At 46.2% G+C, this 14,274-nt stretch overlaps 1 protein-coding gene across 1 annotated transcript; it reads right to left on the reverse strand.

Annotated features, from left to right (window-relative positions):
• Window positions 1-1,735: 1,735 nt before the first annotated feature.
• Window positions 1,736-14,229, reverse strand: LOC132565997 (zinc finger protein ZFP2-like). The gene is made up of 6 exons (XM_060230625.1): window positions 14,150-14,229; window positions 10,423-10,878; window positions 7,751-7,817; window positions 6,346-6,416; window positions 5,937-6,063; window positions 1,736-3,440 (listed from the first exon to the last, which is right to left on the reverse strand). The coding sequence occupies exons 2-6, from the start codon at window positions 10,843-10,845 to the stop codon at window positions 1,897-1,899; spliced, it is 2,232 nt and encodes a 743-aa protein (XP_060086608.1). The 5' UTR covers window positions 10,846-10,878; window positions 14,150-14,229; the 3' UTR covers window positions 1,736-1,896.
• Between the last annotated feature and the right edge of the window lie 45 nt (window positions 14,230-14,274).

A 14,274-nucleotide genomic window follows, 5' to 3' on the forward strand; every position in this document is an offset into this window, starting at 1 on the left:
GTGACGTGGACTTCTATGGCTTTATATGCTGCTGAGGTTCCTTCCTTCCTCAAACTCAGCACTTTCTAGGCTTCATCCTCAAATATCCGAGAACTTCCCAGTCAGGAACTGCTAAACCTAAAGCAGGGGTTGAAATATAGACGTAGGACTCTGAAAACCAAAGTCAGCAGGATTTCATGACTCCCTGAGTAACACACTCCTTCCCACCAGCCAAGCCAAAACTTTAGTTAAGCAAATGTTCCCATTCATTTGGAGAACCTGTTCAACCAGACCAAATCCAGAAAGAGAACCAATGTGCTTAGCTGTTAGAATGTCAGATTTCATTTTCTAGGAATCTGTTCCTTTCGCCCCATATTCCAAGTATCATTTTCCTCATCTATGTTTCTGACCTCACAAGAACTGTGCAGGGTAAGTTAGGCTTACAGAGTGAGTGGCCCAAAGTCAATCAGCAATCTCCACGGTGGAGAGGGGCTTATGAATCTGGGGTTTCCAGTTGTTAGCCCCATGCTTGAACCTCAGCACAATGGAGTGCATGTCTACTCCAACACAGGCTTCTCCCTGCCCTTTAGGCCACACTAGGCCTCAGATCATGACAGAAGATCAGGTCTCTTAAGTGGGAATGAACTGCAAGGAAAGGAGTGGGAGCAGTCTTGAATTTGGAGGAGAGAGGCTCGATGTAGATGAATCACACAGAGGTGGTGGGCGAAAAGGGCAGACTGAGGAAGTCGGGTCATGATAGGCAACTGATGAATCTCTGGAGGGTACGTGATTTTTGCGCTGGACTGAGCTAGTGTTAAGGGCAGTGACTCCCATTTCTTTGGAGAGTTCAGGGGTATCAAACTCATTTGTTACGAGGGCCGAATCTGACATAAATGAGACCTTGTCAGGGCTGGCCATGTTGGGCCGGGTGATAGGTATACCTATTTAAGATTAGGCAGCAGAAATATAAACTTTATAAAGGACACAAACACTGTTAAAGATTTTTTTAAAAAATCTTAAAACATGATTAAAACATTAGTACTTAAGGTGTTTTCTTTGTATTTCTTCCATGGGATCCAGGGAACTGGGCAAAGGAAGCTCTGGCTCTTTCCTTCCTTCCCCAGTGGACCGGGAAGGGAGGCGCCTCAACCAATAGAAGGAAGAGAGGCTTGGCTCAGTAGCTCTGCTGTGCGATTGAGAGCCCGGCAAAGCACGGTTGTGGAGAAAAAAGTTGCTGATTGAGTTGAGTGAGGAAATGTATTTTCAGAGTGGGAAGAGGACTACTGCCAAGGAGCAGAGGGAGGGAGACAGGAGAAATTTCTCAAACGTGGGAGGCATATTGAAGGTGGATAACACACAATGAGTTAGAACAGTTGAGAGAATGGGACATTCGCACTGTTCCTCACCTACCAATCAAAAGACAGCACATATCACAGGTAGGTGGGGGAGCAGGGTGATGCTCTATGGAAGGAAGTTTTCTGAAGTTGGTTATAAGACATTATACAAGGTTTGGGGTTTAAACTAACCCCCAATCGCTACTAAAATTCTGTCTGTGTTTGGAACAATGTACATCTGTGAATAGCTCTACCCTGGAATAAATGCCCATCAATCAAAAGTACATTCCCAGTTTACAGATACATATCTAAGCAGCACACACATGATGGCTACAGCACAGAAACTGACTCCAGATTTTGAGGCCATAATTCAGGGAAAGAGAGGTCAGTTATCAAAGACTGCTAAGTAAAGGAACATGGTGAACTGTTAATTCTTTAAGTATGTTTATATACTGAGTAAAAAATAACATTAATACGGTTTGCCTGTGTTCTGTCTCTGGTACTGGACATTACACTGTTTGGCACAATGGCCAAGCCCAACAAATTTACATTAATTCAGATTCTCTTCCAACACTCTGAACATTCAAAAGGCTTTCTCCCCTGTGTGGGTTCTTTGATGTTTGCAAAGATCACCACTGTGACTGAATCTCTTTCCACACTCTGAGCATTCAAAAGACTTCTCCCCTGTGTGAATTCTTTGATGTTTCTGAAGATGACCACTGTGACTGAATCTCTTCCCACATGCTGAGCACTCAAATGGCCTCTCCCCTGTGTGGGTTCTGTGATGCTGTTGAAGATGGGCACTGCGGCTGAATCTCTTCCCACACTCTGAACATTCAAAAGGCTTCTCACCTGTGTGGATTCTTTGGTGTTTGTGAAGATTGCCACTCTGGCTGAATCTCTTCCCACACTCTGAGCACTCAAATGGTCTCTCCCCTGTGTGGGTTCTCTGATGCTTCTGAAGATGGGTACTCTGATTGAATCTCTTCCCACACTCTGAGCATTCAAAAGGCTTCTCCCCTGTGTGGATTCTTTGATGTTTGTGAAGAGTGCTATTATGACTGAATCTCTTCCCACACTCTGAGCATACAAAAGGCTTCTCCCCTGTGTGAATTCTTTGATGTTTCTGAAGATGACCGCTGTGGCTGAATCTCTTCCCACACTCTGAGCATTCAAAAGGCTTCTCCCCACTGTGGATTCTGTGATGCTGTTGAAGATGGGCACTGCGGCTGAATCTCTTCCCACACTCTGAACATTCAAAAGGCTTCTCACCTGTGTGGATTCTTTGGTGTTTGTGAAGATTGCCACTCTGGCTGAATCTCTTCCCACACTCTGAGCACTCAAATGGTCTCTCCCCTGTGTGGATTCTTTGATGTTTGTGAAGATCGCCTCTGTGACTGAATTTCTTCCCACACTCTGAGCATTCAAAAGGTTTCTCCCCTGTGTGAATTCTTTGATGTTTATGAAGATCGCCGCTGTGGCTGAATCTCTTCCCACACTCTGAGTATTCAAAAGGCTTCTCTCCTCTGTGGATTCTTTGGTTCACAAGGAGCTGAGATTTGTATTTGAAACAGTTTCCACACTGAAAGCATTTACATGTTTTCATTATGCTGTGCTTTGGAAAAGGTATTTTATATTTCTTTCCATCCAAAAACATGATTCTGCTCTTGGAACAGATAAAGTGTTTCTCTCCTGAAGGAATTCTTCGGCGTTGAATAAGGTCTGATTTCTCTGAGAAATTCTTGGCATAGTCTGAGCAGCTATAAGGTTTCTCTCCTGCATGTGTCCTTAGTTGTCTAATGAACTCTGCTCTGTGAATCATGGCCTTTCCACACTCCAGGTACTGATGGTTCATCTTACCACTGTAAACTCCCAAATGGGCATTATATTGGGTTTGATCTGAGAAGTTCATTCCACACTCCAAGCACTTGCATGTTTCCTCCAACATGTAAATTACCTCTTGGAAATCCACCTCTTGACAGGGAATGGATTTATTCTTCTCCTTCCCCCTGCGGCTGACTTCCTGCCTCTTCAGCCTGCCTTGAATCCTGATATTTCTTCTCACTTCTTCATTCTTGACCTTATCTGGTGATAGATGTTGCAGTTCCTCAACCTCCTTATCTACTGCTGGAATAAAGAAGAAGAAAAAGAAGATTTATATCCCGCGCTACACTCTGAATCTCAGAGTCTCAGAGCAGCTCACAATCTCCTTTACCTTCCTCCCCCACAACAAACACCCTATGAGGTAGGTGGGGCTGAGAGAGCTGACAGAAGGTGCCCTTTCAAGGACAACTCCTAAGAGAGCTATGGCTGACCCAAGGCTGCAAGTGGAGGAGTGGGGAATCAAACCCGGTTCTCCCAGATAAGAGTCCGCGCACTTAACCACTACACCAAACTGGCTCTTTCCATCGAAAAACCAAAGAGAAATAGAGATCCAGATAGAATCCACGCAAGGAGGTCTGGTCTGCGCCTGAAGTCCCATCCACACTCCAGATAGTTCAGTGGCTTCAAAGTGCATTAAGCCTCCTGCATCAGGGACGCTTGGTTTGGACTCTACTTATATGGCTCCCCACCTGTCTGAAGTAAACGCTTTCCCCCCCAAATTAAGCTATTTCTGCATTCCAAACAGTTATGCTGTTTCTCCCTTAAGGGAATTAGTGTCTGCAAAATGACATTCATTCTCTGGCTGAAGGTCTTTGCAAACACCACACACTTATTTCCCTTTTCCTTGCAGTGGCTTCTGGTTCACACAGAGTCCCTTATTCCTTCTTTTGTTGACTGACCTTTTTCCATGGACTAGGTTTTCAGGGAGGATCCCCCCTTGGCAAGGAATGTCCTTTTCCCTCCTCTTACCTGCATGGGTTCCCTCCTGCCTTTGTGGTCCTTGGAGAAACCCAGGCATAAGAGTATCCTGATTACACAGGCATTCCTCATTTTTCTCTTTCTATGTCTGTGTTTTTCTGTGGCAGATGCTTACCTGCCTCAAGGGAGTGGGAGGGACTTAGCCTTTGGGAAAGAGTTGTCTGCTTACCTCTGAGGTGGCCAAACTTGCTTAACGTAAGTGCCACATAGAATAAATGTCAGGTGTCTGAGAGCCGCAAGATATGAACTTCTGATGTTTGAGAGCGGCATGGAAGGATGGAAGAAAGGAAGGCAAATAGAAGGGGTGGGTGGGAGAGAGAGGTGGAAAGAAAGCAACTTTAAATGCATTCTCAAAGCCGCTGGCCAGCTTGGCTTGGAGAAGTGATCTGAAGAGACAAATGCCTTCTCCAAGGCAGCTGACACGGTGGTGTGGGCTTAAAGAGCCACACAATATGTATGAAAGAGCCACATGTGGCTCCTGAGCTGCAGTTTCGCCACACCTAGCTTACTTCTTTGGGAGATGGGAGGTTGCTGCAGTGCTTTCACTATCTTGGTGTGGCTCAAGAAACCACGCTTCAACTGAGAACTAGTCTCTGTTTACTGTGCTTACAGTGGGAATCTTTTCAACAGCACATGATTCCACCCTCTTGGGGCTGAGGGCGCTGTGTGGTTTGGCTTGAGCCAATATCCCTTGGGTGGCAGTGTTAACTGGTGGGACTACTTGCTGCAGGCCCCCCTGCAAGGTAGAACAGCTCCCAAGGAAGCACTCAGGCCCATCTCCAACTAATAGAAAGGTCTGAAGGCATCCATCTGAGGAATGAAGGAAAGGTCTGATGTGCCTTTGGCTTCATCTAGCAGGGCTGGTCTTCTAACCTCCCATACCCTGGAATATCCAGTATTAAGGCTAGCGTGGCCACTCAACAGCCACAAGCGAACTCAGCCCCAGAAGGAGCTTCTGAGACTCCAGATTCCAGGCCCCCAAAGGCCTCTTCCTCTCTCTCCCCTCACACTGCAGACCTGGGAATTCTACCAAAACAAGTTCTGCTTAGAAGTGAAGAGGAAAGGTCCCTTGGGGATTCCTTGCCCAGTCCCTTGACATAAGTGTAAAGGATACTCACTTGCTGCTAGTTCGTTTGGGAAGGAAACAGACTCTTCAGATCTTCTGAAGAAACTCTGCACCCATTTGTCAGATGCAAGGCCTTGGTCTGTCTCCAAAGTAGAATCTCTGACATTCCTGGCTTCTTAGACAGACAGGGGGGGGGGAATGGGTCATTTTTATATGAGGAAGGAAAGAAGTCCAAGACAGAGGAAAAATTCTTCTGGAAGGAGGGAACCGTGGTCTAGATCACAAGGCTAACCACTCTACGGGGGAGGGATCTTTTCCAGATTACAATCAGTGTGGATGGCCAAAATCCCATTGGGGGAAGGGGATGTTGTAAAGGCTGACCACTGAGAAATCAGTGGCTCCTTCCAGAGTCTTTCTGAGGGCCTCTCAGCCTTGCCTTGGTCTCAGGCCATGACACCCTCTCTGGCTTGGGTTATGGCCACAACACTGGCCTCAGCTGCCCCTGGATCAGTGGGGTGGCTGGTATCGCTCTACCTGGCCCTGCTGAACATCACTTTCATGGCCACCCCAACTTCCCAAGGCACCCAGTAGTGGCCAATTACCTCCACTGGCCTCACAAACATATATTGCTGTTGATTCACGGATCATCCAAATGGCAGCAATTCGCACCTTTAGCACCCACAAAAGATCCTTACCTAGAAAAGCCACACTCCCATAGTTCTCCAGCATGACTTCCCTGTGGAGGGCTTTCTGGCTCGGATTCAGCAGGCCCCACTCTGCCATGGTGAAATACATGGCCACCTCCTCAAAGGAAAATGGAGACTGAAAGAAGAAGCAGATTCCCTCATCACAGATCATGCTGGGCAGAGACTTGACACTCTCGACAGGGGTGGTTTGTGAGGATGCAGGATGCGGAGCTCAGTATGCATAAAGGCAGGCCTGTTCAGTGCCTGTCTTCCTCAGAGAGCAGGAGCAAAAGCTTCCCCGAGAAAGAAGTAAAGGCCCCCCGTCATTCTCCAAGTAGTAAGCCTCCTTGAGCCCGTTAGGGGAGGGCGGGATATAAATTTGATAAAATAAAATAAATAAAACAAATCCCCCCCCTACCTGGACCAGAGGTTGAGGAGGTGTTTCCACTTCTCTGCAAAGAAAAGGGCTTGATAACGTCTTTTCACTGCCTGAAAGGGAGGCAAAATGGGAAGGAAGAATTTTAGCCACAGATTCCTTTTTTATTTCCATGTTTCAATCTTGCTCACATATCCCCATTCCCACTGTTCTGAAACCTTGCTTTCTTTATGCTCAAGAAAACTGGCAACAACTTTAGTAAACTGTGGGAGAGGTGGAAGAGAAGCCCCAGTTACCCACGAGCCTCAGCAGTAGCGGAGTGTGTGTGTGTTATGCCTACACATATCAGACTTCTCTGAGACCATAATCAGGCTTGAAATGGTCCCTGTGAGCCCTGGAGCTCCAATGGCGTCAGTATCCCTGCTAGATCAGACCAAAAGCTCAGGCATGACATTCTCCCACCTGCTGGGCCTTCTTACCCATCCCAGAGTCCGGAGAAAAACAGGTAACGGGAAATCATGTGACAAGACACACAGTCATCATATCCAGTCCTAAACCCATGTGATTTTAGCGCATCAGCTAAAACTCTAGGGTGCTACCAATATCTTTCCAGAGCGTCTGCTGATGCTCTGACTTCACATTCAGGTATTTGGCCACAGCAGACATGAAAATGACCATACCCAGCCCATCCTTCACCTGCAAACCTAACACTGGGGCCAGGCCATGGCCTGGTATCCCTAACCCAGTATCCTCTTTCTGAGTGTTGCCACCCAGATGCCCCCTGAAAAGCTGGCACACAGAGCCCAAATTATTGGCCTCTGACAGTGGGCATTCCTAGATTTGCTGCTCCAGAACAGGGTGTGTATCTGTCTGTCTGTTTGTCTAAAGCACTGTCAAAGCACAGTTGACTTCAGTTCCTCAAGGCAAGAGACGTTCAGAGGTGGTGTGCCATTGCCTGCCTCTGCACAGCAACCCTGAATTTCTTTGGTGGTCTCCCAATCCAAAAACTAACCAGGGCTGACCATTCTTAGCTTCTGAGATCTGAGGACCTTGGGGAGTCTGGGCCATGCTGGTCAGGGGAACATGAAGGTTCCATTTATTCACCTTGGCTTTTAGCTGCACCCAGATTCGTCTTCCTTTTCTTTTTTGAGACACCTTGAGTCTTTCTAGTGGAAGGGAGGTGAAATATGCATATTTCTCTTGAGGCAAATAAGAATGGAATTGCTCTCCATGAATCTCTATGCCCCCCTTTAAAGAGGAGTGGCCATCACGACACCCTCTGGCACCATTTCCCAGAACTCCCTTCTATGTAGTCTGCAGAAATATTTCCCTTTTCTCCTGTCCTGAACCTTCTGCCCAACAAGAGCCCCAAACCCCAGTGGGCAGGAGGCCCCCTTACAACTTGACAGGGCGTTTTGGGCACGCTCCTGGGCCTGTGCCCTCCGACCTTCCTCTGACGGAGTTCCTTCTGCCTCAGAGAACTCTGCTTCCACCTTCACGGATCCTTCCCATATCTGGAACAACAGCAAGGGAGAGAGGTAAGAGAAGGAACGGAACAGGCTGAAGAGATGGATCCGGACCCTCTCCCAGACTCCTCATCCCTGACTTCACCATCAAGATATTGGAAGAAGATATTGGATTTATATCCCGCCCTCCGCTCCGAAGAGTCTCAGAGCGGCTCACAATCTCCTTTCCCTTCCTCCCCCACAACAGACACGCTGTGAGGTGGGTGGGGCTGGAGAGGGCTCTCACAGCAGCTGCCCTTTCAAGGACAGAGTCTCAGAAAGGCTCACAATCTCCTTTCCCTTCCTCCCCCACAACAGACACCCTGTGAGGTGGGTGGGGCTGGAGAGGGCTCTCCCAGCAGCTGCCCTTTCAAGGACAACCTCTGCCAGAGCTCTGGCTGACCCAAGGCCATTCCAGCAGGTGCAAGTGGAGGAGTGGGGAATCAAACCCGGTTCTCCCAGATAAGAGTCCGCACACTTAACCACTACACTAAACTGGCTCTCAGAGCTTCTATAACCACAAGGGCAAGAACCAGGGTTGGGTTTTAGGAAGTAAAGCTGCACTGAGAACAATTGAGAGAAACAAAGCACCAGCAGGTGATGGTATATCACTAGTGCTATTTCAAGACACAGAAAAGGAGCCTGTCAAAATCTTAGCAAGAATATCTAACAAAGATGGAAAACAAACCAATGGCCCACAGGCTGAAAGCATTCACGTTACATTCCAGTTCAAAGAAATTGAGACTTCAAAGACTGTAGCAACTATTTGACAATTACATTAATTCCTCATGCAAATCTAACCTGGTGCTCAACATCTTACAAGAAGGACCGTTGTCATATATTAAAACAGAAATGCCTGATGTTCTGTTCCAGGTGAATTCGCAAAAAGATGAGGCACTCGATATTGCAAATTTACATGGGCTAATGGAACATAGGAGAGGATTTCAGAACAAAAGTAGCTTGTGATCCATAGATTAACTGTGGGGATCAAGAAAAACTATGGTTGCTTTTAGAAGAAATGGGTGCCACAACATCCAATTGTTTTGATGACAAACTTGAACTCTGGGCAAGAGACCACTGTTAGGAAAGAATATGGAAAAACAGAATGGTTTCCAATTGGCAAGGGTGCTAGACTAGGATGTATTTTATCTCCCTGTCTCTTCAATCTTTATGCAGAACATATCATAAGAAAAGCTGGATTAGATTTAGATGAAGGTGGAGTGAAAATGGATGGAAGAAACATTTAACAGTCTGTGATATATGGAGATGACGCCACGTTATTGGCAGAAAGTAGTGAAAACTTGAAATAATTACTCAAGAAGGCTAAAGCAGAAAGTGCTAAAGCAGGGATATCAAACATGCAGTCTAGGGGCCAAATCTGGCCCCCAGAGGGCTCTTATCAAGCCCCAGAGCAAATGGCTGCCATCTGCTTCCTTCTCCCTCTCTCTTGCTTCCTTCTGCATAACAGTTTGCTTTGCAAGGCTTGCTCAGTTGCACAGGAGCTACAAAGCAAAACCTCTATTTTCTCCATTGGCTGAGGCTCTTCCCTTGAGGAGGCGGGGGGAGGCAGAGCTACTGAGCCAAGCCTCCCTTCCTTCTATTGGCTGAGGCTTCTCCCCCCCCCCCCCAGTTCCCAGGGGAAAGAAGGAAAGAGCCACAGTTTCTTTTGCCCAGTTCCCTGGATCCCATGGGAGAAATACAAACAAAGCACCTTTAAGACCAACGAGCGCTAATGTTTTAAGCATGTTTTAAGTTTTTTAAAAAATATATTTAATTGTATTTGTCTGTGTCCTTTATAAAGTTTATATCTCTGCTACCGAATCTTAAACAGGTACACACACGGCCCCGCCTGACATGGCCCGGCCCAACAAAGTCTGATATATGTCAGATCCGGCCCTCATAACAAATGAGTTTGACACCCCTGAAGGAAGATTACAAATGAGTTTGACACCCCTGAAGGAAGATTACAGCTGAAGATCAAGAAGACAAAGTTATTATTGTGGGGAGTTTATTATTATTAGTGGGGAGTTACAGAAATTTAAGGTTGATGATGAAGAAATTGAAATTGTTCAAGATTTTTTGCTCCTTGGTTCCATCCAGCAAAAGGGAGACTGCAAACAAGAAGCCAGAAGACTGAGACTGGGAAAGGCAGCCGTGAGGGAGCTAGAAAAGATTCTTAAGATGTAAGGATCTGTCACTGGAGCAAGCTATTATCTGTGCTGTTGGAGGAGTGAGTTTCCACAGATACCGTGGACCGCCAAAAAAGACAAATAAGTGGGTTTTAGATCAAATCAAGCCACAGCTCTTCCTGAAAGCTAAGATGAATCAAATGAGGCTTATCATATTTTGCAGACATTACGAGAAGACAGGAGTCACTGGGAAAGACAAAAATTGTAAGAAAAATTGAAGGCAGCAGGAAAAGAGGAAGACCAAACACGTGATGTGTTGACTCAATCAAGGAAGCCACAAGGGCCCTCAGACCTGAGCAAGGCTGTTAACGAGAGGATGTTCCTAGGATTGCCAGATTGGAAGTAACTTGACCCACACAGAAATAGCTGGCAGGAAGCCTGAGGAGAAGCTCATTGCTTGAGTGGAGTGACTGAAAGCCCCTCACCTGCTGTGCCTGCCTCTTCTCCTCTGCCTGACTCAGGAGGAAACCTTCGGCCAGGGCCACTGCCTGGGAACTGCTCTCTGGCCCGCATCCTCTCACCCAGCCCTGCACTTCCTGCGGCAGGATGGCCAGGAACTGCTCCAGGATCACCAGGTCCATCATCTCCTTCTTGGTACACCTCTCTGGCTCCAGCCAGTCCTTACAAAGTCCGTGGAGCCGGCTGCAAACCTCTCGGGGCCCATCAGCCTCCTGGTAACAGAACTGCCGGAAGCATCGGCTGCGTTCATCTGGGGTCACAGGGTCCTGAACCAAGATCTCTGGCACAGCTCTTCCCCAAAATTCAGCACCACTCCCTGCTTGGAAGGGATGGGGACGTTTCCTGGATGTCTTGCCAGTTCCAAGGCCTTCGGGGTCCTTCTCTTCCATCTCCTTCCCCTCTCTCTTGAGTTGCCTCTATCTCTGGAAAGACACTCTCAGTCACTTGGCTGTGAAGAGGGTGAGGGAAAGATATCAGAAAGGCAGGAAGAAAAGAAAACGGAGTTCCATCACTGACACTGGTGAAGAATCACCTAAGGATTACCCACGTCGATCAGAAGAAGCATCCCTGTAGTTTGTTGATGAGGATTAATGTCACTGTGATATATTACACACCAGGCTTTAAAGATATGCCTGCTTGATTCTTCAAGGAACAAAAGCACTAGTATTTTCTTTTTAAAAAAATATTTTCTGGGCGATATGAGTTTGGCTTCCAAAATCTGGGGAATCAGTTTATCTGGTGTAGGGGTGTCAAACATGCGGCCCAAGGGCTGAATCAGGCCCCCGAGCGACTGGCTCTTGTCTGCCTCCTTCTCCCTCTCTCTTGCTTCCTTCTAATAATAATAATAATAATAATAATAATAATAATAAAATTATTTTTATATCCCGCCCTCCCCCGCCAAAGGCAGGCTCAGGGCAGCTCACAGGACATGGTGTATACCATGATTACAGTAAAATACAATCATTACTATCTTCTGCATCTCAGCTTGCTTTGCAAGGCTTGCTCAATCGCACAGGAGATACAGAGCAAAATGCCAATTTTCTCCATTGGTGGAGGCTTCTCCCCCTCCTGGTCCCCTGGGGAGGGAGGGAAAGAGCCAGAGCTTCCTTTGCCTAGTTCCCTGGATCCCATAGGAGAGATACAAAGAAAGCACCTTTAAGACCAACAAGCATTAAAGTTTTAAGCATGTTTTATTTTATTTTTTAAAAAAGATTAGTTGTGTTTGTCTGTGTCCTTTAAAAAGTTTACATCTTTACTACCTAATCTTAAATAGGTACACACATGGCCCGGCCTGACAAGGTCTCATTAATGTCAGATCCTGCCCTCGTAACAAATCAGTTCGACAACCCTGGTCTAGTGGGAACATCTGAAGATAAACTGGACAAAGGGACTGATAAGGGCTTAATCATCAGCGTCCACCACTTCTTAACCGCTGCACCAAGTTAGTGTGTCTGAGGAGGTCAGGAAGGAACCCACTGTCCTGGCTTTCCACAAACTAAGACCTAATTATTCAAGAGTGCTTTTCTACCAAAGCAACAGGGTAGCACTGTACAAAAGGCTTCACAAAGTCATTTGGAGGAATCAGTTCTTGGGGACTGAAATCTATATTCCTGTGTATAGTTTGCTGTAAGTTGTATCCTGTTATGTAATTTTGCATTATTTATTGGATCACATTAACATTTATGCTTTCCTTCAATACTGTTTTTCAGATTCCTGGTTGGTTGGCTCTACAACCCACATTCTATTTCAGTTTATTGACTATACCATCCTTTTGATTGCATTGAGTCCTATTAAATGGCAAACTACTATTAATGTAGATTTAGGTGGGTAGCTGCGTTGGTCTGAATCAGCAGAACAAAGTTTGAGCCCAGTGGCACCTTTAAGACCAAAGAAGTTATATTCCAGGTATAAGCTACCCACCTGAATCTATCCTCATGGAAGACACCACATTAAGCTGTAAGGAATGGAACTCTATCAACCTTACATAGAAATTTGCACAGGTACAGACTGATAGTCCTTTCTTACAACATGCAAAATCCTGGAGTATTCTGAAGAAGCGTGCTTGTTCACAAAAGCTTATACCTTGAATAAAACTTTGTCTTAACGGTGCCACTGGACTCAGACTTTGTTCTATAATTAATACAACTAAATAAACCAGACACTCCCTGGGAACTGCAGATGGGGGGTAGATCCAAGCGGGCAGTCATGCTGGTCTGAAGCACTTGAACAAAGCAGGAGTCAAGTTGCACCTTTAAGACCAACCAATTTTTATTTAGAAGGTAAGCTTTCGTGAGCTCTTAAGCACACTTCATCAGACAAGAAATCCAGCACAGTGAGCAAAGCCATACATAGCTGGTAGGCAGTGGCCCAGAATGCAACATGGTACAGATTTAATAACCAATGACAGTGAAGTCAAATGATCTGGTAGGCAGTGGTTTAGAATGTCAAATGGTACAATGACAGAATACTAAAACTAACAAATTGAGCAAACCTTTGATGGTACAATGACAGAATAGTAAAACTAACAAATTGAGTAAACCTTTGATCTGAGTAGCAAGAGCATCAGATCAAACTTTGATACTCCAATCAAAGGTTTGCTCAATTTGTTAATTTTACCACTCTGTCATTGTACCATTTGACATTCTAAACCACTGCCTACCAGATAATTTGACTTCACTGTCATTGGTTCTTAAATCTGTACCATGTTGCATTCTGGGCCACTGCCTACCAGCTATGTAGGGCTCTGCTCAGCTAGGTATGGCTTTGCTCACTGTGCTGGATTCCTCGTCTGATGAAGTGTGCTTAAGAGCACATGAAAGCTTACCTTCTAAATAAAAATTGGTTGGTCTTAAAGGTGCAACTTGACTCCTGCAGATGGGGGGGAACGCTAGCCCAAAGGTGTGGTGTTTCAGGTAGCCACTCAGAAAGAATATCTTTCCACCCTCCAGGAGGACAGAACATAAGAACATAAGAGAAGCCTTGTTGGATCAGGCCAGTGGCCCATCCAGTCCAACACTCTGTGGCTAATAGCCACTGATGGACCTCTGCTCCATATTTTTATCTAAACCCCTCTTGAAGGTGGCTATGCTTGTGGCCGCCACCACCTCCTGTGGCAGTGAATTCCACATGTTAATCACCCTTTGGGTGAATATAAGAGAAGCCATGTTGGATCAGGCCAACGGCACATCCAGTCCAACACTCTATAACAGTGGCCAAAAATTTATATATATTTATATATATACACACACACACACTGTGGCTAATAGCCACTGATGGACCTCTGCTCCATATTTTTATCTAACCCCCTCTTGAAGCTGGCTATGCCTGTAGCCGCCACCACCTCCTGTGGCAGTGAATTCCACATACTAATCACCCTTTGGGTGAAGAAGTACCTCCTTTTATCTGTTCTAACCCAACTGCTCAGCAATTTCATTGAATGCCCAAGAATTCTTGTATTGTGAGAAAGGGAGAAAAGTACTTCTTTCTCTACTTTCTCCATCCCATGCATAATCTTGTAAACCTCTAACATATCACCCCGCAGTCGACGTTTCTCCAAGCTAAAGAGCCTGAATTCCAGGATGCAGGGAGGAGGCTGGCCTGGACCCCAACCCCCTCCCAAGCCTAGCAAGGAAGCTCAGCGGAGCCCTCCACCCCGACAGGACAAAGGGAAACCCCAGCAGAGAAGACCATCACCTGTGAAAAGGATTTAAACACCCTCCAACACGTGGCCAGGACTGAATTTCTCCCTTCCCAGAATGCAAAGACTTACAGGCAAGGGACCTTCCCGGGCTCTTCTCCCTTTGACCTGTCTCAAGCCC

This window comes from Heteronotia binoei, chromosome 2, assembly GCF_032191835.1.
Source record: "Heteronotia binoei isolate CCM8104 ecotype False Entrance Well chromosome 2, APGP_CSIRO_Hbin_v1, whole genome shotgun sequence".
NCBI lineage: Eukaryota > Metazoa > Chordata > Lepidosauria > Squamata > Gekkonidae > Heteronotia > Heteronotia binoei.

Bases quoted from the DNA above. Each gene is read 5' to 3' on its own strand.
- LOC132565997 (XM_060230625.1), bottom strand. From the start codon at position 10,845: ATGGAAGAGAAGGACCCCGAAGGCCTTGGAACTGGCAAGACATCCAGG. The intron at 6,064-6,345 runs GTAGGGGGGGGA...TTCTTCTTTCAG, and splicing joins CTCCTCAACCTCTGGTCCAG to TCTCCATTTTCCTTTGAGGA. The intron at 3,441-5,936 runs GTAAGGATCTTT...TCTTTATTCCAG, and splicing joins TGGGAGTGTGGCTTTTCTAG to CAGTAGATAAGGAGGTTGAG.